General features: G+C 36.5%; 1 protein-coding gene and 1 pseudogene across 7 annotated transcripts in view; both read right to left on the minus strand.

Annotated features, from left to right (window-relative positions):
* FKTN (fukutin) overlaps positions 1-22,814 on the minus strand; it is a 69,071-nt gene that overhangs the window by 29,631 nt on the left and 16,626 nt on the right. For 4 of the 7 annotated variants that reach the window (XM_053566953.1, XM_053566949.1, XM_053566958.1 and 1 more), the window contains 4 exons: positions 20,688-20,747; positions 14,871-15,074; positions 9,861-10,138; positions 3,274-3,406 (listed from right to left, as the gene is read on the minus strand). In XM_053566953.1, the coding sequence (XP_053422928.1) occupies positions 3,274-3,406; positions 9,861-10,138; positions 14,871-15,074; positions 20,688-20,747 (675 nt within the window). Of the gene's footprint in view, positions 1-3,273; positions 3,407-9,860; positions 10,139-13,053; positions 13,140-14,870; positions 15,075-20,687; positions 20,748-22,180; positions 22,268-22,814 lie in introns of those variants that run through there. The other 3 variants (XM_053566973.1, XM_053566988.1, XM_053566982.1) reach the window with 3 other exon arrangements.
* Positions 3,415-9,328, minus strand: LOC128568274 (protein TASOR-like; annotated as a pseudogene).

Here is a 22,814-nt window from a genome sequence, read left to right on the forward strand (position 1 = left end):
TTTTTCTATTTTTAGTAGAGATGGATGTCTTGCTCTTGCCCAGGCTGTTCTCAAACTTGTGAGCTCAAGCAATCCATCTGCCTAGGCCTCTAGAGTGCCAGAATTGCAGGAGTAAGTCACTGTGCCCAGCTTGAACCTAGGATATCTTATCATGACCAAAAGCACAAAAGTACTCAAAAAATGATGGAGATGATTCAAAAATATATAGAAACCATTCTGAAGGGGTTTCCACTAGTCAAATATGGAAAAATCTGAAGATTAAAATAAATAACAATAATAATGGGGCTCAGCGCCGGTAGCACAGGATTACAGCGCCAGCCACATACACCAAGGCTGATGGGTTCGAACCCAGCCGGGGCCAGCTAAACAATGACAACTGCAACAAAAGATAGCCAGGCCTTGTGGCAGGTGTCTATAGTTCTGGCTACTTGGGAGGCTGAGGCAAGATAATTGCTTAAGCCCAGGAGTTTGAGGTTGCCGTGAGCTGTGATGCCACAGCACTCTACAAAGGGCGACATAGTGAGACTCTGTCTCAAAAAGAAAACAATGAAAAATACATACAGAAAAATAATATCCCATTGGATCAAACAGGAAACTATAAATTCATACTGATATAAACAAATTGAAAATTTGATGAGAAAACAGTATTTATATGGTTTTAATTTAACTTCATGCCAGATACTTATTAATTACTAATAGAAAAAGAGAAACTTCATAGGAATGTGGCTATGAAGCATCATAGACCACTTTAATCAAGTGAATGTTGTGAATATCAACAGAAATATGACAAGTCAAAATCATATAACACCTGATGGGATATAATGGAAATAATAAAGCATCAATTCTTTGTTATTCCTTCTAAAGACCTATAACTTGAATCTAACGTGAGAAGAAAAAAAGAAAATTCCAAATGAGAGACATCTTACAAAATACCCATGTAATCTTCAAAAGTATCAAAGTCATGAAAGTAAAAAAAGGACTGAGAAACTGTCCTACACTAAAGAAGACTAAAGAAATAAGAAAATTAATAAAACACGTGATTCTGAATTAAATCCTTTCTTTATAAAGGTCATTATTGGGACAATTAGCAAAACTTAAATAGGGATTAAATAGTGATGATCCCTATATTAATGCCCTAATATTTGTATTAGGACATGTAAGAGAATGTTCTTATTTAAAAAAAATAACTGAATTATTTGAGGTTGTGTGACATTGGGTCAAGTGGATAAAAGCAAAAAGTGCCCATAGGAAGAAGGTGAGTTTCCTGCAAATAAGTCAGTATCTTTAAGATACACAAATTATAAGGATCCCTTCAATATGAACATATCCCTTTCCTCAAAGCCATAATTTCTCTTAGAAAATATGACTAGAATAAGAGATGTAGGCTCTTATACATCCCAAATGGCTCAGAAAAAAAGTTACATGTATTATATTTATAAATTCTATGTGTTTACAAGGGGGTTAAAAACTATTATTTAAAAAAGGGACCAGCCCAGCTACTTTGGAGGCAGAGGCAGGAGAATCACTTGAGCCCACAAGTTGGAGGTTGCTGTGAGCTGTGATGCCACAGCACTCTACCCAGGGCGACAGCTTGAGGCTCTGTCTCAAAAAACAAAATAAATAAACAAACAAATAAATAAATAAAAAAGGGACCAGGCATAGTGGCTCATGACTGTAATTCTAACTTTGGGAGGCTGAAGCAGGAGTTTGAGATCAACCTGGGAAACATAGTGAGACTCCATTGCTACAAAAAATAGAAAAAATTAGCTGGGCATGGTGGTGCACACCTGTATTTCCATCTACTTGGGAGGCTGAGGCAGGAGGATAGCTTAAGCCGAAGAGTTTGAGGTTACAGTGAGCTATCACAATGCTATGGCACTCTAATCCAGGCAACAGAGCAAGACCCTGTCTCAAAAAATTAACTATATAAATAAATAAATAAATAAAGGAGAACAATTAGGAGGTTCTTTATATTGACTATTAGATTATCAGGTCGTTGCTCATTTTTTGTTTTGTTTTGCACCAAGCATTGTATTTAAGACTATTTGGCGCCATCCAGTGTTCAATAATATATGTTCACTTTAATTTGAAAACCGACCCTCCTGGAGCTTTTCTTTTGCCAAGAAGTATGATAAATACTGGGGCTGATACTAGGGCTACAGAAGTGAATACAATAAAATGCCTGTCATCAAGTTCACAATATTTAGTAGGGGGGCAATACAGACATTCATAATTTACTGTGATAATTGCTATAATAGAGGTGACAACCACAGCAAACTGCCTTAAGACAGGAAGAGTGAGTAGCTAAGTTAAAGACTCTATCACCATCTCTTCTACTTCCTGTTATTATGTGGTAGGGATACGTCTAGTATTTGCCAACTAGAATAGGCCCATTTGCACATACATAGTTTCCAGCTTTTCATTTATGATTCTAACTGGATAAATTTCACAGTTCCACAATTACAGATTTCAAGGAATAGGGCTAAGAAGAAGGCCTTCCTGGGCTGAAAGGCCTAGGTCTTGGGTGCTAGTACACTATACCAGAGAAACCTTGCATCTGTGGGTTTTGGGCACTTGGCAGCAATAATAAAGCTAGCACTTCATTTTTGCATTCTGTTCCTATTCTGGTATATAGCTTTCTTAGCAGGGAACCCCAGAAAACAAAGGACAGGTGGAAATTTACCTATTTTCACTATATCTGTCTCATACCATTTCTTAGAGTTGAAACTTCTGTGCCTTTCAAAATTATTTTTATATTCTTAGGGTCAGAAGCCTAGGAAATAGCCTTTCAATAAATGTTTGTTGAATTGACAGGTATAGCAGCAGAATAAAGTTCAAAAAGCACGTGGTCTTTGTGTAACATTTATCTTCAAAATCCTCCACAAATGCAGAAAATTCATATTCAATCCCAACCCTCCAACAAAAACTGTATTCCCCACGAAGTCTTTTCTAAAAATACATGGTCCATCTTCTACAGTGGCTTCATCCTATTTGGATTGCCTCAAAAAGAGAATAAACCATCTTTCATAAAGCTAATAGGCTATCTCAAAGTATATTCAAATAAAAATCTATCTATTAATTTAGGAAAAAGTTTAATGTTAATTTCTAATCTACTTTTTTTAAAAGTTAGAAAATAACAAGCCAGAAGAAAACAGATGAATTGGAAAAAGATGTTTTCTTGTTTTGCACACATTCCTTCATTTCCCCTCAGAAATACTAAAAATAAACACAACACTTCCTTTAATTTAAAAAGTACATTATTTGGCCTCTAACCTGGAAGAATGCCCGGGCTTCTTTATACCTACACTCAATAAACCTAGAGTGTGGTATTTCTTCTAGAAAGTGCATTAGATCTTTTGGAATGAGAACTTCTAGTCCATCAACAGTAACTTGCTGTAACTCTGGCCTGAAAACAAAGTTAAGATTATAAGAATTTAAACCAGAATACTGTCAGCCTCTTTAAAATATCAAACACCAGCAAAATAGCTAAACATTAAGTACATTTTCTTTTATTATCTCAGATATCAGTTAGCAATTTTAATAAGACTTGAAAATCTGACATCAAATAACAATTGAGTTTTAAGTTATTAGGTTAATGTATTTGAAATATTTTTATACGTTACTTGTTTATACACACTTTGGCATCTTTTTTTTTTTTAGAGACAGAGTCTCACTTTGTCGCCCTCAGTAGAGTGCCGTGACATCACAGCTCACAGCAATCTCCAGCTCTTGAGCTTAGGTGATTATCTTGCCTCAGCCTCCTGAGTAGCTGGGACTACAGGCACCTGCCATAATGCCTGGCTATTTTTTTGTTGCAGTTAGGCCTGGGCCGGCTTTGAACCTGCGACCCTTGGTATATGGGGCCGGCACCCTACTCACTGAGCCACAGGGCCACCCCACTTTGGCATCTTTAACAGAAAGAAAAGTGACATAATTTTAAACTACCAATTTACTTGTAGAGAAGAAATGCCTTTAACACTTAAGACACATGAATAAATTACAAGGGCCTGAGAGTCTCATTAATCAGTAAAAATGCTAATCTGAAAATCAGTCTTATGGATCCGATACTCCACAATATTCTTTGAAAGTTTTTTACTCTTCATTATATAAAATATGTACATATACAATGTAGAGACAACTTTTATCTACTGGCACATAATTATGTTTAATAAGCATTCATTGACTGACAATTGTGAGATTTACTGAATTATTAAACTTTGAAATAAATTCACAAGGCTTTAAAAAAACTAAAAGATAATGTCTTCCTAAGGAAATTTATTGGAAATACAGAATAGAAAAAAACTGCATAAAGTGGTAAGAAAATAATGGCTACCAAGATTTTTGACTAAAATAGTAAGGGGAGCCAATATTAAGAATAAAGTATGTTATTCTATCCCTATTCTTTTTTGGGGGGAATTATTTTATTTTCACACCCTGGGTTGGTTCAGAAAAGGTTTAACTTCACAAACACAAAAAATAAACACAAAGATGCCAGTCTGAATATCTTTTTTCAGTTGTTTTCAAATATGTGATTTTAAGTACTAATTACAAGAAGGCAAGATTAAACATACTCTTATATTTCTCAAGTATAGTCAATAAGCAGTGTCTCTGGAAGTTGCCTGGAAAGAGTTTATTCAATATAAAAATTCTTACAAGTATGGTAAACTTAAGGCAAAAGACAAATGTTTACTGCTACCTTTACTTCAGGTTTTGGTATTTAAAACACACTGTAACACTACTATTAGCAACTTCAAAAGGAGAAAAGTATAACTCTGGGTTAGAAACTTCATACTCAATGACTAATTTCAAGGTTATTTTATCCTATAATTGTTAAGACCATAAGCTACACCTAACCAAATTTTACATTAGTACCTTCAAATAACTGTTTCTCATAAGAAACATTTTTATTTCTGACAACTAAGGATATATTTTTGCACATAGTTTTAAATATATATATTTATTAATTTCAGTTTCAGGTGCTTCAACTGTTATAAGCCAGGATGATTCAAATAAGAGAAAAGATTTGAGAAAGAACAAGAAAACTTTTGTTTAGAAAATGAAATATTGTTGGGCAGTGCCTGTGGCTCAAAGAAGAAGGGTGCCAGCCCCATATACCTAAAGTGGTGGGTTCAAACCCAGCCCCGGCCAAAAACCTGCAAAAAATAAAATAAAATAAAATGAAAAGAAAAAAAAAAAGAAAATGAAATATCGTTAATTCACTTCTAAGAAAAAGTCCATAACGACTTAGTTTTTAAAAAGTTACTATAATTATTTCTTTTTTGAAAATTATGATGTTGCAATGAGCTACGATGACGCCACTGCACTCCAGCCTGGGTAACACGTTTGAAGATCCACATTTTCTCCAACCCACTTGAGTGAGATAGAGATTTACCTCTACCTAAGCTTTGAATATAAGCAAATAAAAAGTAATTTTCATTTTCTTGAGACTGACTTGATTAAAAGGCCACATGGTGTCCCCCAAAAGGTATGTGAGAACATTACAATGACCAAACTGGTAAGACATACATTTAATTGGCCTGTGATAAACTTTAAAGTTGCTATATGAATCTTATTCTTGTGAATTGCTGTTCTCTCCCAGAAAGCAGACTACCATGTATTAATAGGAGTTCTCTCTTCAGAATCAATTTGATAAGTCTAATCTTCTCATAAACGGTTTTGCATGTTAGGAGATGACTATAACTCAACTGAATATTTGTTTTTTGATCTGCTCCATATGATCCTTTGGACTCTTTCATCAACATTTCTGAATGAAAATTGCTCTATACTTATATTTGTGAGATTTCATCCCTTGAATCCAGAGACATATCTTCTTCATTTTCATTGTTTTCTAGAAGAGCTACATTTGAAAAAAAAAAAGTCCTCCTTTATTGAAATACAGTTTGTTTAGATATTAAACATATACACTACTCACACAATATGTTAGGGTCTGCAAGTCCACAATCCCTTTAAGCTTGGTCTTTGCCATGGGCTCATTTAGTCACAAAATTCACACTAGGTGTGAACATATTTGATTACTAAGTTAATGTATTTGAAACATTGTTTTTTTTTTTTGTAGAGACAGTCTCATTTTACTGCCCTCGGTAGAGTGCCGTGGTGTCACACGGCTCACAGCAACCTCCACTCTTGGGCTTATGTGATTCTCTTGCCTCAGCCTCCCGAGCAGCTGGGACTACAGGTGCCCGCCACAATGCCCGGCTATTTTTTTGTTGTTGCAGTTTGGCCGAGGCTGGGTTTGAACCCACCACCCTCAGCATATGGGGCCGGCGCCCTATTTGAAACATTTTTATACTCGATATAATGCCATGCTAAGAGCTTCTGCGAAATGTGTTCACTAACTCCAACTCCAAAGCAGTTAATGTCAAAACAGCATCTGAGGCCAGATGCAGTGGCTCATGCCTGTAATCCTAGCACTCTGGGAAGCCAAGGTGGGAGGATTCCTTTAGTCCAGGAGTTTGAGACCAGCCTGAACAAGAGTGAAATCTTAATCAAGAGTGAGACTCCTGTCGCTCCAAAAAAAAAAAAAAAAAAAGGAAAATTAGTCAGGTAGGATGGCATTTGCTTGTAGTCCCAGCTACTCAGAAGGCTGAGGCAGGAGGATGACTTAAGCCCAGGATGATGTTATAATGAGCTATGATGACGCCACTGCACTCCAGCCTGGGTAACAGCAAGACCATCTCAGAAAACAAACAACAACAAAAATAGCATCTAATTTCAAATTAAGAGTCTTATTAGCACCACACAGGTTTTCTTTTATGATTGAGTTGTGATAACCACAAGATTTTCTAAGTTTAGCATAAAGTCTTTAGCAGCTGCAATCACTATTCCATTAACTGTACAACTGGAAAACTTCCTGATGTTCTTCTTTGCTAAAAAGACTGTATGTTGTTACTGTATGTTCTAAGCCTGAAGCCTGATGAGGCAATATAATAACTGGAGCATTTCAAGTTTATAAATCACAATTGTGGTACAACAAAATTTCAACCAGATGTTTTTTCTGATAGACATTCAGAAATGTCAGCAAACTTAAGAGCTTTAGCATTCGATCTGCTTAGTTCCTTTATTTTTTTCTGAAATTTGCAGTGGAATTTTCATGGTTATATATTTTTTTCTCAAGTGCTAAATTCTTCAAGGAATGTCAAAAAAATTTTAAGATTCTCAATTGTGACATCCTTTGGGTTTAGAATAGATTCATCACACGTAATAAAACTGCCAGGTACAAACAATTCATTGTATGATTTTTAGTATTACCTAGTCTATCAACATCGGCAAAACACGGGAACTTCTTTAAATTTAGTCATCAAGCCAGGTACCTTGTGAATGAAACCTGCAATGTCTTCATTTTAAGACATAATAATTTATCTAATTTTAATCTTCTTTCCAAAAACTGTTCTAGATGACAGTCTGTATTGCCTAATTTGATATAACATTCCTTTATTTCCAAACAGAGCACACATTCTTCTTCATGAATATAAAATTTCACAGTATTTATCTGGATACCTTTCATGGTTATAATCAAACTTAATACTGCAGGTTCTTCTTCTTCTTCTTCTTCTTTTTTTTTTTTTAAGTCATTTTATTTTATTTTATTTTTTTGCAGTTTTTGGCTGGGGCTGGGTTTGAACCCACCACTTCCGGCATATGGGGCCAGGGCCCTACCCCTTTGAGCCACAGGCGCCGCCCAATACTTCAGGTTCTAATAGGCTTATAAAATTTAAAAGAGCTGCTTGGGCAGAAATGTTTATATCGCTGGGCAATCCGTTGTTTATTTTTCTACTGGTTTCTGGGCAATTTTGCCCAGTAGCATATGATCAGAAGTAACCATTAACTGTGTATCATCATGTGGCTGGTTCATTTCTACCTCAGTTAAATTCAAAGTTGAAGAGAAATACTGCTTATTAGAGATGGTGTCTTTCAAAGTATCACAACAAAGTGGCTTCAAGGAGGTGTATATTGTTGAAGCCACTTGTAGAAACTCATATAACATGCCTGTCTAGAAAATTCAATGCTGTTTTAGTACCAAAATCATTAGGTTTGACAGGTGGCAAATTCCCAGTCTTAGCTGATGCTTTATTTATTGGTTGATGCTTTAATAATAAACTAAATAGTATTTAGTTTCTCATGCAAGCCATCTATAAACTCCTTTTTTTTGAGACAAAGCCTCAAGCTGTCACCTTGGGTAGAGTGCTGTTGTGTCACAGCTCACAGCAACCTCCAACTCCTGGGCTTAAGCAATTCTCTTGCCTCAGCCTCCCAAGTAGTCTGCCACAACACCTGGCTATTTTTTGGTTGTAGTTATCATTGTTGTTTGGCAGACCTGGGCTGGATTCGAAGCCGCCAGCTCTGGTGTATGTGGCTGGTGCCCTAGCCATTTGAGCTAAAGGCGCCGAGCCTATAAACTCCTTTGGAAGTCTTAGAATATCTGAACTCAGAAAACTGTTTTATCTTCTCTTGTGTTGAAAAGATAGGTGTGGATATTTTAACATAAGAAACAATTGTTTGGCTTCAAAATCTTTTCTATCTTCTGAGACAATATAGATTGTGCTCTCCTAACACTGTCCTCCCTGTGGCTTCACCCACTGCAGGTGGCTCTGCTGCTGGCACACACTGCTCCTCCTATATTGTCACCATCTGACCCGTCAACACATTATCCTTAGCTCTTCAGCGTATCTATAAACAGAGAGGAGAAAAAAAGGTAAGCAGCTGTCTCTGTCTACTTGTTATTATCCAGTGGTCGTTAAGAAAGGCCAGTTGTTCTTCTGGTGATTTCACACCTGGAACTGAAATTAGTTTCCAATATATTTCAGTCTCTCCAACATTATATGACTTAGACAGAATCTATGTTCAATGGGAACAGTGGGATACAAAATGCAATCTTTAAAATTATTCACACTACTTGAATTTGGATCTTCTTTTAAATGTAGCTTATAGTCAGGGCCTACACCATTGGTAGAAACAGCAACAGTATACTTTAGAAATGCTGTATCACAACTTTCAGCCATGAGCTCCGAGTACCCTTAAAATGTGCATTTTCAATTTTTGCACAAGTGGGTTGCTCATATTTTTTCTTGTCTGGGGTAGAGTCCAATTCATACTCATGTTTTCGCCTTGGCTTTCACAGGTAGCATCAGTATTCATCCTAAATCTTTGCTGACTCTGTTAGACACATCATGATGGCATGCACTTGCTAGTGCTTCTGATAGCCAATAAATAGACTATGGATGTCACAAGGCCAGAGCTTACAGGTATCTTGTTGCTGCCACCTCAAGTCAGCATCATGCCCAAGTGAGCCAACAGGTTGTTGCACACAGTTTTAAACAATATAGAGAAGAGTGCACAAAATAATGTATTAAGTAAACACACAAATCTCTACCACAGAAATAGAATTTTGTCAGCTTCCTTGCGGTTCTGTGTCCCACCCAATCACTGCCCCTTCACTATTCTTAGACATAAACTCTATCTTTTTTGATACCTCTTCCTTTTTCTTAATACTTTTATTATATAAGAATTTACCCATGAACATAATGTATCCACCTTATTTTTATCAATGTAACCATAGTATTTCTAGTCTTTCATGCCTTGTTCATGTCACTCAACATTGTAGGATACATCCATGCTGCTCCACAGACCTCTAATTCATTTATTTGCCTGCTGTAAAATACTTATATGAACAAACATGTTTATAAATTTATCCATTTACTGTCAAAGTATATTTGAGCTGCTTCTAATTTGAGAGTATTAGGAACAATGTTACTATGACCATTCATGTGAGTTATACGTTAGATTTCAATATTAAATGAACAATACTCATTTCACATTTCCCCTTTTGACTCTGAACTTACCTGTCAAAAGCTCCAGGATAACGACCAAACTGTAGCTTTCTAAAAGGAACAAATTTCCTGTCAATGTGTCTTTTGAGTCGTAGGTGGCCATGCCAGAGGTAGTTGCCACTCCTCTCATGAAAGACCACCAAGTGGATGGCATGAGTCGCCAATCTGCAGATATAGTGCAGGGGAATTTGGGTTCCAGAGAGTGAGTCTATCCCATCTAGCCGGGGATCTTTGCTCTCAATCTTTAGGCACTGAAATCCCATATTCTCAGCTATCTGAAACCAGCCTTCCTAGAAACAAAGAAATATCAAGTTTGAATATTTAAAAGCAAATACTAGTAGCAAGACCAAAGTGATTCTTATGTGGAATTGAGTCATGGTTTTTTGTTTTTTTTTGTAATTTGTTCTTTGTCAGAAGATTTAAAAAGGAGGGTGATGAGTGGAAGGCAGAGGTGGGAATAAAGTAAATATGCCCTTTATGAAAATTAATACAGCTTTCTTCCTTGGAATGAAAGTGCTCATTAGTGTTCTTTGGTTTCTATAAAGTAAATGTTATATAAGAATAACCATTAAAATCCAAACTTGTAATTATTCTTTTTTTGAGACAAAGTCTCACTCTGTTGCACAGGCTAGAATGCCATGGCATCATCCTAGGTCACAGCAACCTCAAACTCCAAGGTTCAAGTAATCCTCCTGCTTCAGGTTTCTGGGTAGCTGGGGACCACAAGTGTCAACCACAACATCTGACTAACTTTTTCTATTTTTAGTAGAGATGGGGGTCTAGCTCTTGTTCAGGCTGGTTTCAAACTCCTGAGCCCAAGGGATCCTCTCACCTTGGCCTCCCAGAGTGCTAGGATTACAGGTGTGAGTCACCATACCTGCCCTCTTAATAAAGACAGGGTCTTGGCTCGGCTCCTGTAGCATGGTGGTTATGGTGCCAGCCACATACCCCGAGAATGGTGGGTTCGAACCCGGTCCAGGCCAGCTAAACAACAATGACAACGCCAACAAAAAATAGCCAGATGTTGTGGTGGGCCTATAGTTCCAGCTACTTGGGAAGCTGAGGCAAGAGAATCGCTTAAAGCCCAAGAGTTGGAGGTTGCTGTGAGCTGTGATGCCACAGCACTCTACTAAGGGCAACTTAGTGAGACTCTGTCTCAAAAAAAAAAAAAAAAAAGAAAAGAAAAAGAAAGGATCTCACTTTGTGGCCCAAGCTGAGTGCAGTGTTAGGATCATTCAACTTACTGCAGCCCCAACCTCCTGGGCTCCTGTCTGGGCCTGCCAAGTGGCTGTGATTATAGGTGTAAGTGACTGCACCTAGCTTGTAATTCTTAATTTACCATCTAATAACCTTTACCTTCCAAAGTACTTTAAAAAAAGTAGTTCTGTTATCTCATACGTATAAGTTTATATACCAACACTCAAATACTACCATAATAGAACTGCATCATAATGCAAATCATTAGAAAACAGACTGCAACATACTATAAAACAAAGTGTATTTTCTTTCCTTTTTTTTCTGAGACAGTCTCGTTTTGTCACCCTCAGTAGAGTGCCATGGGGTCATAGCTCACAGTAACCTCAAACTCTTAGACTCAAGCAATCCTCTTGCTTCATCCTCCCAAGTAGCTAGGACTACAGGTATCTGCCACGACGCCCAGCTATTTTTTAGAGATGGGGTCTTGCTCTTGATAGGCTGGTCTTGAACTGGTAAGCTCAAGCAATTCACTCACCTGGGCCTCCAAGAGTGCTAGGACTACAGACGTGAGCCACCATACCCAGACTGCAAAGTACATTTTCTAACATCCTCAGTTACAGTATAAATCTCATATATAATAGCAAGATTTTTTTTTTTTTTGCAGTTTTTGGCCGGGGCTGGGTTTGAACCCTCCACCTCCGGTATATGGGGCCAGTGCCCTACTCCTTTGAGCCACAGGCGCTGCCCCTATAATAGCAAGATTAACCTATATAGATTTTAGTCCTAACCTCAACCACCAGTGATATATATGGTTAAATAATATTAATTATTAAGAATATCTTACAATATAATAGGAATTAGCAATTTCCAAAGAACTTTTATATACATTATGGCATTTGCACATGACATCTACCATATAAAGAAGTACAGGTATTATAGCCAAAAAACAGCCTCACAGAAGTCAAGTTTCCTGTCTAAAGAAACAAAACTAATAAGGTACAAACCCACTGCAAAAGCATTTAGGTCTTACTCAACCAAATCCAAGGTCCCTTCCATTATATAACACTACCTCTCTAGTTTATAGGACGTATACAAAGCTTATTTACATTCAATATCCCATTAAATATCCACAAAAATCATGTGAGGGCAGCAAGGAAGATATTATTATGCCTAGCCTACTGTTAAGGCTCAGAAGACAAAGCCCTCAGAAGCAATACCACACATTAAGGTTGCTGAATGATAGGGCTGTGATTTAAAAATTGCCTCAATGACCACAGCTTTCACAAACATTTTTCAAGACAGACTTTCTTCACACCACTTTCAATATTGTATTTTGAATTAGATATATCCTCATTATGCTCCCATAATACACACATACCTCTATCATACTATTTGTTGTACTGTCTTTTAATTATTTAAATGATTAAACTCCTCAACAATAGGATTCAATACAGTGCCTAGTACCCGACAGGTACACAATAGATATTTGTTGTTGTTCACATTGATAAATAAGAGAAAGTGACAACTCTGACATAGAATGCTAACTACTACCCATGACAAGTATTTCCTCCTTTCTGGATAAAGAGCATGACTGTGTTCTGGCCAGTGGAAAATATCACACACTACTTGTAGGCCTGGCCTTACACCATCTCAAAAGCTCTTCCATGTTCTTTCTTCTGTCTGCATGTATGAAAGCAAAGGACTCCAAGACAGGAAAGTCACACAAAAGAAACAGCTGGATCCCTGAGTTACTGCTTTATAGGAAACTTGCCCAGGAATATCCCTGACCAGAAATATCCAAACTGAATTTTTCTTTTTTTCTTTTTTGTTTTTGTTGTTGCGGTTTTTTGGCCGGGGCTGGATTTGAACCCACCACCTCCAGTATATGGGGCTGGCACCCTACTCCTTGAGCCACAGGTGCCACCCCCAAACTGGATTTTTCATACACACACTCTTTTTTGTGAGAAGTAAATGAGATTTTAGGGTTGTAGCAACTAACATAACTTACCCTGGCAAATAAAATTTCACCTTGATTCTCCTTATATTAGAATCTGTCAAGTGTAGAATTCTTTTCCCTTTTTGTTCTTGGTATACCTAAGAGGTAGAAAGTGCAGACCTAAGGGTAGCTGTGGCCAATTCAGTGAAAGACACTACTACACAGAATAAAGGAAAGGCTAATTATGAGCTGGTAAATTCAGAGAAAAGTAAAAATGCAATCTGGCTTTGGGTTGTAGCAGGAAAGAAAGACAGACAAAATAGGCAGAACTATGATATGATTTGCTTTTGCGTAACTCTAAGGGAGGACTAAAGGCAAGAACAAAGTAGTTGAGTAAAGGCCTGGTTGAGGCTGTGCTGCACAAATCTGCTTCCAGTTGTCTGGGCTGTGGTTTGCTCACTTTATGCTAATAACATTAATATCGAAAAGTAATGTGCAAATGAGACCTACCATCACTAATCTAATGATCTAATTATCCTCAACGAAAATGAGGACTACCTGCGGGTTCTATAAGGTATCATAGTGTGCTGATTATGACTCTTAGTGTGTCATTGTTGCCAACTGAGGTACCTTCCCTTTCTTTTAAAGTAGCAGTTCTCAAGTCAAGTGAGACTACACCCAATAGACATTTCAGAAATTTGTGGGGATAATTTTGGTTTATCATAATAATAAACTGGTATTTAGAGGCCTAATCCAAGAACACTAGACATCTTACAATCAAAAATATAAAAATCTGGCTGGGTGTGGTAGCTCTCACTGTAATACTGACACTTTGGGAGGCCAAGGCAGGAGGATTGATTTGAGGCCAGAAGTTTGAGACCTGTTAGACTCCATCTCTACAAAAATATGGGCATGGTGGCTGGTGCTATAGTTGTAACTACTCAAGAGGATAAGGCAGAAAGATCATCTGAGCCCAGGAGTGTGAGGTTGCAGTGAGTTATGATCGTGCCACTGCATTTTTATCTAGCTTTGGGCACAGAAAAAGACCAAGTTACAAAAATAAAAAAAGACAAAATACAAAAAAATCTATCCTGTGTACTGCATAATTTCAAACATCTTGTTAGACAATCATATAATATTGTTATAATTGTAATTATAACAATATTATATTGTTATAATTATAAGCCCTTATTTCCCAGGAATACAATAGCCATATCAATGAAGATAACAATTTTAATTTTTTGTTTTTGGAAACTTATTTACTATTTTGGAAAAACAGGATACTAACAACACAATACCATTCATACTGTGAGTTTATATTTCTAGCTATTACATTCTGTGATCCCACTTATAAATGCAAGCATCTGAATTACTTTATTATGTCTTCTAGTATAATCAGGCCTAAGCACTTATGTACTTAAATATAATAGGTCTGCTAGGCTTTCTGTATGAGAAAATCAAACAGTCCAATAGAAATGACCCACAAATTCTGATTTTGAGGAGTCTTCCTAGTGAAAAAGCTATCATTCCTCCTCTCATCTTCCTGCCCTGAACATGGGTGTGGTACTGAGAATTATGACACCTATCTCATGATAATGAGCGAAATGAAGAAATAATTTTAGAGATACAAGTCCACAGCTGAAAGTCAGAGATACAAGTTCAATAGGCAGCTGAACTAATACCAATAGCCATGAACCTTTTAATCTCGTTATACCAAAAAAAAAAAATCCTATCTGCTTTAGCCATTATCATGTTACACAGAAAACATGCCTGACACACTTTATAAAGAATTTTAAGAAAAATTTTGAATGTTTTATATTTTAAACTAATTTAATCCCATACTATTTCGTGAAAGATATTTTCCATTATCTGAAAGCAAATCATCTTACCTCATTCTTCCACAGGTGATACTGTAGTGCAAACACAGTAAAGTCTCTTGGAACACAGAAAAACTTGCATTCTGAAGCAGAGCCCCGAGAAATATTTCTGACTTGTTCAAAATTTTTATTAATCAATTCCAGAATCAAAGGGTCAATAAGGAACACTGGCACATTTTGGCTGGATGTTAGCATAATAAATTTCTTAACTGCACGCTGTTTGAGAGGAAAAGAATTCTCTTAATTTTACTAAACCAATACAATAGCCTGTTTTACTATGTTTTTACTCATTAATTTTATAATAATGTAGTGTGTTTAGTCAATAGATAGCATGTGCTCAAAAATAAAAAATTAAATAACATATATGGGCTTGGCGCTTTAGGCTCAAGCTGCTAAGGCGCCAGCCACATACACCTGAGCTGGCAGGTTTGAATCTAGCCCGGCCCGCCAAACAACAATGACAGCTGTAACCAAAAAATGGCCGGGCATTGGGGTGGGTGCCTGTACTCCCAGTTATTTGGGAGGTGGAGGCAGGAGAATCGCTTGAGCCCAGGAATTGGATGTTGCTGTGAGCTGTGATGCCACGGCCTGAGGCTCTGTCTCAAAAAAAAAAAAAAAAAAGAAATGGTTCCTGCTCAAGAAATACACAATCTTCTAAGAAAGATGAACAAATATTTACAATACAAGGTAAAATATACTATACTAACAACATATATAACATATTATAAAGGCATAGACTAGTAAGCTACTAATTTACAGCAGAAAGATAAGAAATCTTCATAGAGGAAGTAGTATCTGACATAAGGACTTTGCGTTTACAAATTATTCTCTCGGTATTAGCTAAATGGCTTCTTTTTCTTCTTTAATTAAAAACAAACAAACAAAAAAAAAACTTTGTAGAGACAGTCTCACTATGTTGCCAGGCTGGTTGTGAACTTCTGGGCTCAAGTGATCCTTATACCTTGGTCTCCCAAAGTGCTGGAATTAAAGGCATCAGCCACTATACCTCCAAGCTAAATCATTTTAAACAAAAGTGAGAAAGGAAATATCAGATTGGTCAAAGAAGTCATGCCAAACTTTCAAAAATAAAAATTAATTGTGCACACCTTTTCTCTTCATATTTGTAATGTTGCTTGATAACCTTTCTAAGCAAAAGACTCAGACCAAACATATTGCTTGGTTGACCATTCCCACATTCACATATTAATAATTTGCTTTTTAATATTGCAGTATTTTAAAATATAATTCTGCTGAGCAGTAAGTAGGGTACTCCACTAAAAAAATCAATTTCAAAATTAAGATGAAACCTAACTAAATCACATTTACAAGTAAATAATACATGGGCGGTGCCTATGGCTCCAAGAGTAGGGCTCCAGCCCCATATACCGGAAGTGGTGGGTTCAAACTCAACCCCTGTCAAAAACTGCAAAAAAAAAGTAAATAATACCTAAGAATAGCAAAGATAGAGTAAATAATATATACTACTACTTAAAAGCCCATTTCAAGGAAAACAAGAATGAATTTAAATGAATATTTGTGCATCAAAAAGGTGCTTCATGGAATTAACAACACATTCTTATTCACAAAATCTGAAGGAAATTTATACAATATACACAAAATAATAAATAGATTAAGATATTTAAAATTTTAAAGATGAAGAGTGAGATAAAGGTAGGACTCAGCCTCTTATCATTTATTTTTAGTGTAGAGTATTATGCAAACGCCAAGAATATGTTAATCTCTACCCTAAAGGGAGTTTATTATCTCTTAGGAGGAGAGATCACTAAAAGTCAGAATAACCTTATGACAAAACAGTTAACAACTTAGATAAAGTGAACAAATTTCTTACAAAATACAACTTAACAATACTACTAGGAGACAGAAAATCTGAAAAAATCTGCCCTCAAAACAAGAAGAAAAAACTCCAGACTCAGATGGTTCACTGATGGATTCTATGAGTTTTAAGAAAGAATACCAATTCTATAAAAACTCTTTTAAAAAATGAGCAGGTAGAAATTTTTCCTATCCGATTTTAAAAGGACAGTATACTACTTATGGCAGAACCTAACTAAAACATTACAATAAAAGAAAATTCTAGATCATCATCCCTTATGAACATAGATGCAAAAATACTTAATAAAATATTAGAAAATCAACACCAGTAACAACAAACCAGGCAAAAAAGGAAAGTAAATATCTTGACCAAGTAGTATTCAACCCAGGAATGAAAGCTTAGTTTAACATTTAAAAACCTATCGAAGATTTTCCCCAAATCAACAGAATAAAGATAAAAAATTCTAACAATTTAAATACAGAAAAAGCATTCTACAAAATTCAATACCTGTTCACAATTAAAAACACTCAGCAAACCAAAAATAAGGTACTTCCTTAACCTGACAAAGGATAAGAACAAAAAATTTATTAAATGAGTTACCAGAGTTCTTTATATATCTTTCATACCAGGCCTTTGTCTGAAAAATGTTTTGCAAATATTTTCTAGTCTAATTATTCATTTCTTAAGGGTGTTTTTTTTTATGAGTGTAAATTGTAAATTTTAAAAGTCTAATAATTTTTTTTGTAGGGTTATTACTATCTGTGCTTTACTTTAGAAAGAAAAAAAATGGTGTTGGTAGAAAAATGAGATGACATAAAAGGTACTTAAATGTTTGTTGAACCAATTTCAGCTTAAATACAAATATAATGAACACATTTATAATTTCATCATAATTATTAGTATAAAAAAAATTAAGGCAGAGTCAAGGAAAGAGTCTATAACTCACCTTCTAAACCCCCATCCAAGGTGTTATTAATGCAAACATTAATGTTCTTAGGGAACAAATGTCCAATTAATTCTAAATCCAATTAAGTCTATATCAACATGACTATTATCATCTGCCCTTCAGTAATTCATTTTGTTTAAAAGAATGAAAAATGTTTTATTGATATCCTGAGAACATAAGACCCTGTTCATCTGCCTATGTATTAAAATTTTATTAAAACCTAAATTTTATTAAGACCCTCTTGTTTTTAGTAAAAGGGTAGTTCCTAATTATCATCATTGTTTCCCTAACTGCTCTCAAGTCATCTGTTCAATAACTCCTTCTAGAATTTTATCAGGGCTCAATATCATACTTACTGATCAGATTTCACCTTTTACTTCTATCTCTTCTAAAAGATTAGAACAACAGCATTTTAGTACTTTTTCCCTGCCTATAATTTTGCATATATCACAGTGATTCAGAGATCACATTTATACTATTTTTAGTACTTTACAATGTAATTAACTTAGAGTATAAAGAGAAATCACTGAATGTAGTAAACCATTCTTCAATATTTTGCTCATTTACCTTGGAAGTAAACTCTTTTTTTTTTCTTTCTTTTTTTTTTTTTTTTTTTGTGTGTGTAGTTTTTGGCCAGGGCTGGGTTTGAACCCGCCACCTCTGGCATATGGGACCAGCGCCCTACTCCTTGAGCCACAGGTGCCACCCTGGAAGTAAACTCTTTAGAAAATCTGTCATTTTCTCCCATTTCAAGGATCATTCCTTGCATGACAAATACAGTCACTCTACTTTTCTATTTTAAGCTTTAAATTATATGCAAATTCCATTTTAAAATATATCAGTGAACTTGTTCCTCTTTGCTCTATTTACTAAAAGATTTGGGAACGTTGCCAAAATGTTGACTAATCCAGAAAAGCAAAATCTTTTATCCTACTGTAGCTATTAACAGTTTTAAAACATTTCCTGATATTATTTGGCACATATAGAAGCTCTTAACAATGGCGAATGTGAAAAATTTACATTTCTTTAAGTATCATTGTGTCTTAGAATGTTAAAACTTACAGTAGATCACCTCCATTGCCTTCAGACAGGCACATTCACAGGTGTTAAATACTGAATTTTAAATCTCAAAAAATTACTGTAAACACAGGATGATAAATCTAGTCCTAGTATTACGAGTGTGTTTCTTAAGATAGGTGGGATAGAGGCAGAGAAAGACTAGAGAGAAGTGCATAAAATTCCTTTTTATTTAACCTAGAATCTTTATAACTGTGACTGGGTAAAAATGACTCCAAGTGCATTCCCCAGAGTACCCCTAAATTCACTACGCAAAACATCTGCTTTATTTATTTATTTATTCATTCATTCATTTATTTATTTATTGGGACAGAGCCTCAAACTGTTGCTCCGGGTAGAGTGCCATGGCATCACAGCTCACAGCAACCTCCAACTCCTGGACTCAAGAGATTCTCCTGCTTCCGCCTTCCAAGTAGCTGGGATTATAGGTGCCAGCCAGATCGCCCGGCTATTTTTTGATTGCAGCCATCATTGTTGTTTGGCAGGCCCAGGCTGGATTCAAACCCGCCAGCTCAGGTGTATGTGGATGGCGCCTTAGTCACTTGAGCCACAGGCGCCGAGCTATATCTGCTATTTTCAAATAAATTAAAAGTCCACATTGACATTTCTAAACTAGACAGCTGAGAAGTCTGATAATATAATATCCCAGACATTACTTTTTTTTTTTGAGACAGAGCCTCAAGCTGTCACCCTGGGTAGAGTGCCATTGCTTCACAGATCACAGCAACCTCCAAGTCCTGGGCTCAAGCAATTCTCATGCCTCCGCCTCCCACGTAGCTGGGACTACAGGCGCCTGCCACAACGCCCGGCTATTCTTTGGTTGCAGCCGTTATTGTTGCTTGGTGAGCCCGGGCTGGATTCAAACCTGCCAGCTCAGGTGTATGTGGCTGGTGCCTTAGCCGCTTGAGCCACAGGCGCGGAGCCCCAGACTTTAGTATTTAAACAGTAGCTCAAATCCAGTTGGTGTCAGCAATGACCTAAAATGATCACTGCTTGATGATGCAAAAATCCACTTTAATCTGAAGCTTTCTACATATTCTGTTACACAGAAGCCAAAGATTGAAGTTTATCTATAAGAAAAGTTATCACTTTCTGGTCGTTTTCATAATGTATAATATTGTTACATATACAAAAGAGAATAAATGTTATGTTTTTTCTTATTAACCCAGCAATATTTTTCATTCTAAATTTTTTTTTTTTTTTGGTAGAGACAGAGTCTCACTTTATCACCCTCGGTAGAGTGCCATGGCATCACACAGCTCACAGCAACCTCCAACTCCTGGGCTTAAGCGATTCTCTTGCCTCAGCCTCCCGAGTAGCTGGGACTACAGGCGCCCGCCACAACGCCCAGCTGTTTTTTGGTTTACAGTTCAGCCAGGGCCGGGTTTGAACCTGCCACCCTCAGTATATGGGGCCGGCGCCCTACCGACTGAACCACAGGCGCCGCCCCATTCTAAATTTTTAAAAGGTAAGAAAATATATTTTATAATTGTGTAGGTTCTGAAATTTGGAAAAGAAGAATAAAGGCATATATTGTTGGATTCCCCTCATCTTATAAAGGAAACATGAATAGGTTTTTATTACTGATTATTAATTTTCCTTATTGGTAAATTCAATTCGAATTCACATATTAATTCATTTAGGGAAGCACTACAGCTCAGTGAATGAGGGTTTCAGAGGCAATAAGAATGGAACTCAACCATTTATTAGCCAACTAACTATAATCTCTTGAACTGAGAATAACAATATGTACTTATCTACTGACTTCTGAGGTTGCCATTAGGACTAAATGAGATACAACATGTAAAGCACTTGGCAGACGGCCTGCTCCTTCCCTGACACTACCTACTGGCCACCCTCCACCACTCCCAGGTAGCTATTATCCTTGTCATCATTCAACACTTACTTACCAAGTAAACAAATAAACTAAATGAACACTGTAATTGAGGAACTTCTTGTTTATTATACGTACCCACTGTGTGCTATCAAATCCAATCCGGCTTCCTTTAGATTTTGATAAACCAGCTCCATTCTAGGAAGATAATTAAAAAAAGCACTATCAAATTACCTATTTTCATATAGTCATAAGCTAAAACTTCTACAATTTTATGATAGAACAATCCAAGATGGAAAACACTAATAGACTCTAGTAAGTTAATTAAGTTACAAACAGTAAGGTATACATGGCCAACATCTCTAACCAATTAATTCTCATCAATGAATAGGAAAACTCTTTGCTATCTCTTTGGAATTAGGATTTGTCTGTTTAGCTCCATACCATCAACCTCAACTTATCTCCACCAATTATTGTTTATAGATCTTGGCAACGTGGTAAGAAAGTATAATATTTATCAAGCAGCTCTTAGTGTCAGATACTATAGTTGACATTTCTATACAGGAATTCTGTAATCCCTCACAACAATCCTGCCAGATATGTATTATCACTTCTGTTTTCAGATAGCTCAGGTGTTCACACTGGAACACCTAACATAAATCCTAGTATCAAATGTTGAGTTATTTTAAATAATGTTTTAAAAAAATGTTCAAGTGCAGAGAATCAGAAAAAAGAAAAATATTTCCAGTTTTCATCTGATATGCCCCAAAATACTTTAAAAGGAACAGGAGAAAGAATATCTGATGGTTTAGAGACAAGAGGAAGAATATTTCAGGCTTAACGAAGATCCAAACATGTTTCTAGTGCCTTGAATGCATTCCTGGGAGGATACTGAAGAACAATTACACTAGCCTCACCTTAAGAATGAAACGTGCTCCAAATACCTAAACCTATCTCCAGACTAAACTGCACACTCAAGGGTAGGGACCAAGTCCAATCTTTGCATCACCAGTGCCGAGCATAGTGCCTATTAACTAATAAATTCTTAGTAAGGGTTTGTTAATTGGAGGGAGAGAGGCAGGAAAGAAGAGAGGGATGAATATGCTAAAATAACACAGAGCTAGAATTGCTCTCTCCTCACAAGCTCTGCAACTTAGCCAATATCATTTTAACAATTAGGATTATTTGAGAAAAACCAACACAAGCGGCTTGTAACCTCTTCGATCTTGAAAAGACATTCCAAACTCTGCAATACAGCAACTTACTGATCACCATAACTACATTACTACATAAGACTACATTTCTGAGCTGTTTAATTTGTTGAACTGGGATAAGCAAATTGCTAATGAGCTAGCAGATTACTTTTACAATAAGTTTTATTGAGATATAATTCACCTATAATAACATTCGCCCTTTTAAAGTGCACAATTCAGTGATTTTTAGTATATTTAGAGTTGTGCGACTATCACAATTTAATTCCAGAATATTTCCATTACTCCAAAAAGAAACCATGCTCCTATTGGCAGTCACTCCACATTCCTCCTCCTCTCAGCCCCAATCGCAACATTTTTTTCTCTACAGATTTGCCTATTACAGACGTTGCATAAAAATGAAATTAGACAATATATAACCTTTTGCATCTGGATTCTTTCACTTCACACGGTATTTTCAAGGTTTGTCCATGCTGCAGCATAAATTAGCACTCCAGGGCGGCGCCTGTGGCTCAGTGAGTAGGGTGCCGGCCCCATATGCCGAGGGTGGCGGGTTCAAGCCCAGCCCCGGCCAAACTGCACAACAACAACAAAAAAAATAGCCGGGCGTTGTGGCGGGCACCTGTAGTCCCAGCTACTCAGGAGGCTGAGGCAAGAGAATCACGTAAGCCCAAGAGCTGGAGGTTGCTGTGAGCTGTGTGACGCCACAGCACTCTACCAAGGGCAGTAAAGTGAGACTGTCTCTAAAAAAAAAATAATAATAATAATAAAAATAAATTAGCACTCCATTTCTTTTTCTTTTTGAGTAATAGTTCGTTGGATATTCATTAGTTGATGAACACTGTCATTTTTACTTTTTGGCTATTATGAATAATGTCATCATAAACATCTATGTTTTTTTTTTTTTTCCTTGCACTCTTAAAAGCAATTTATTTATTTATTTTTTTCTTTTCTTTTTGAGACAGAGTCTCAATATGTCACCCTCGGCAGAGTGCTATGGCATCACAGCTCACAGCAACCTCAAACTCCTGAGCCCAAGAAATTCTCCTGCCTC

The sequence above is a fragment of the Nycticebus coucang genome, chromosome 2, assembly GCF_027406575.1.
Source record: "Nycticebus coucang isolate mNycCou1 chromosome 2, mNycCou1.pri, whole genome shotgun sequence".
NCBI lineage: Eukaryota > Metazoa > Chordata > Mammalia > Primates > Lorisidae > Nycticebus > Nycticebus coucang.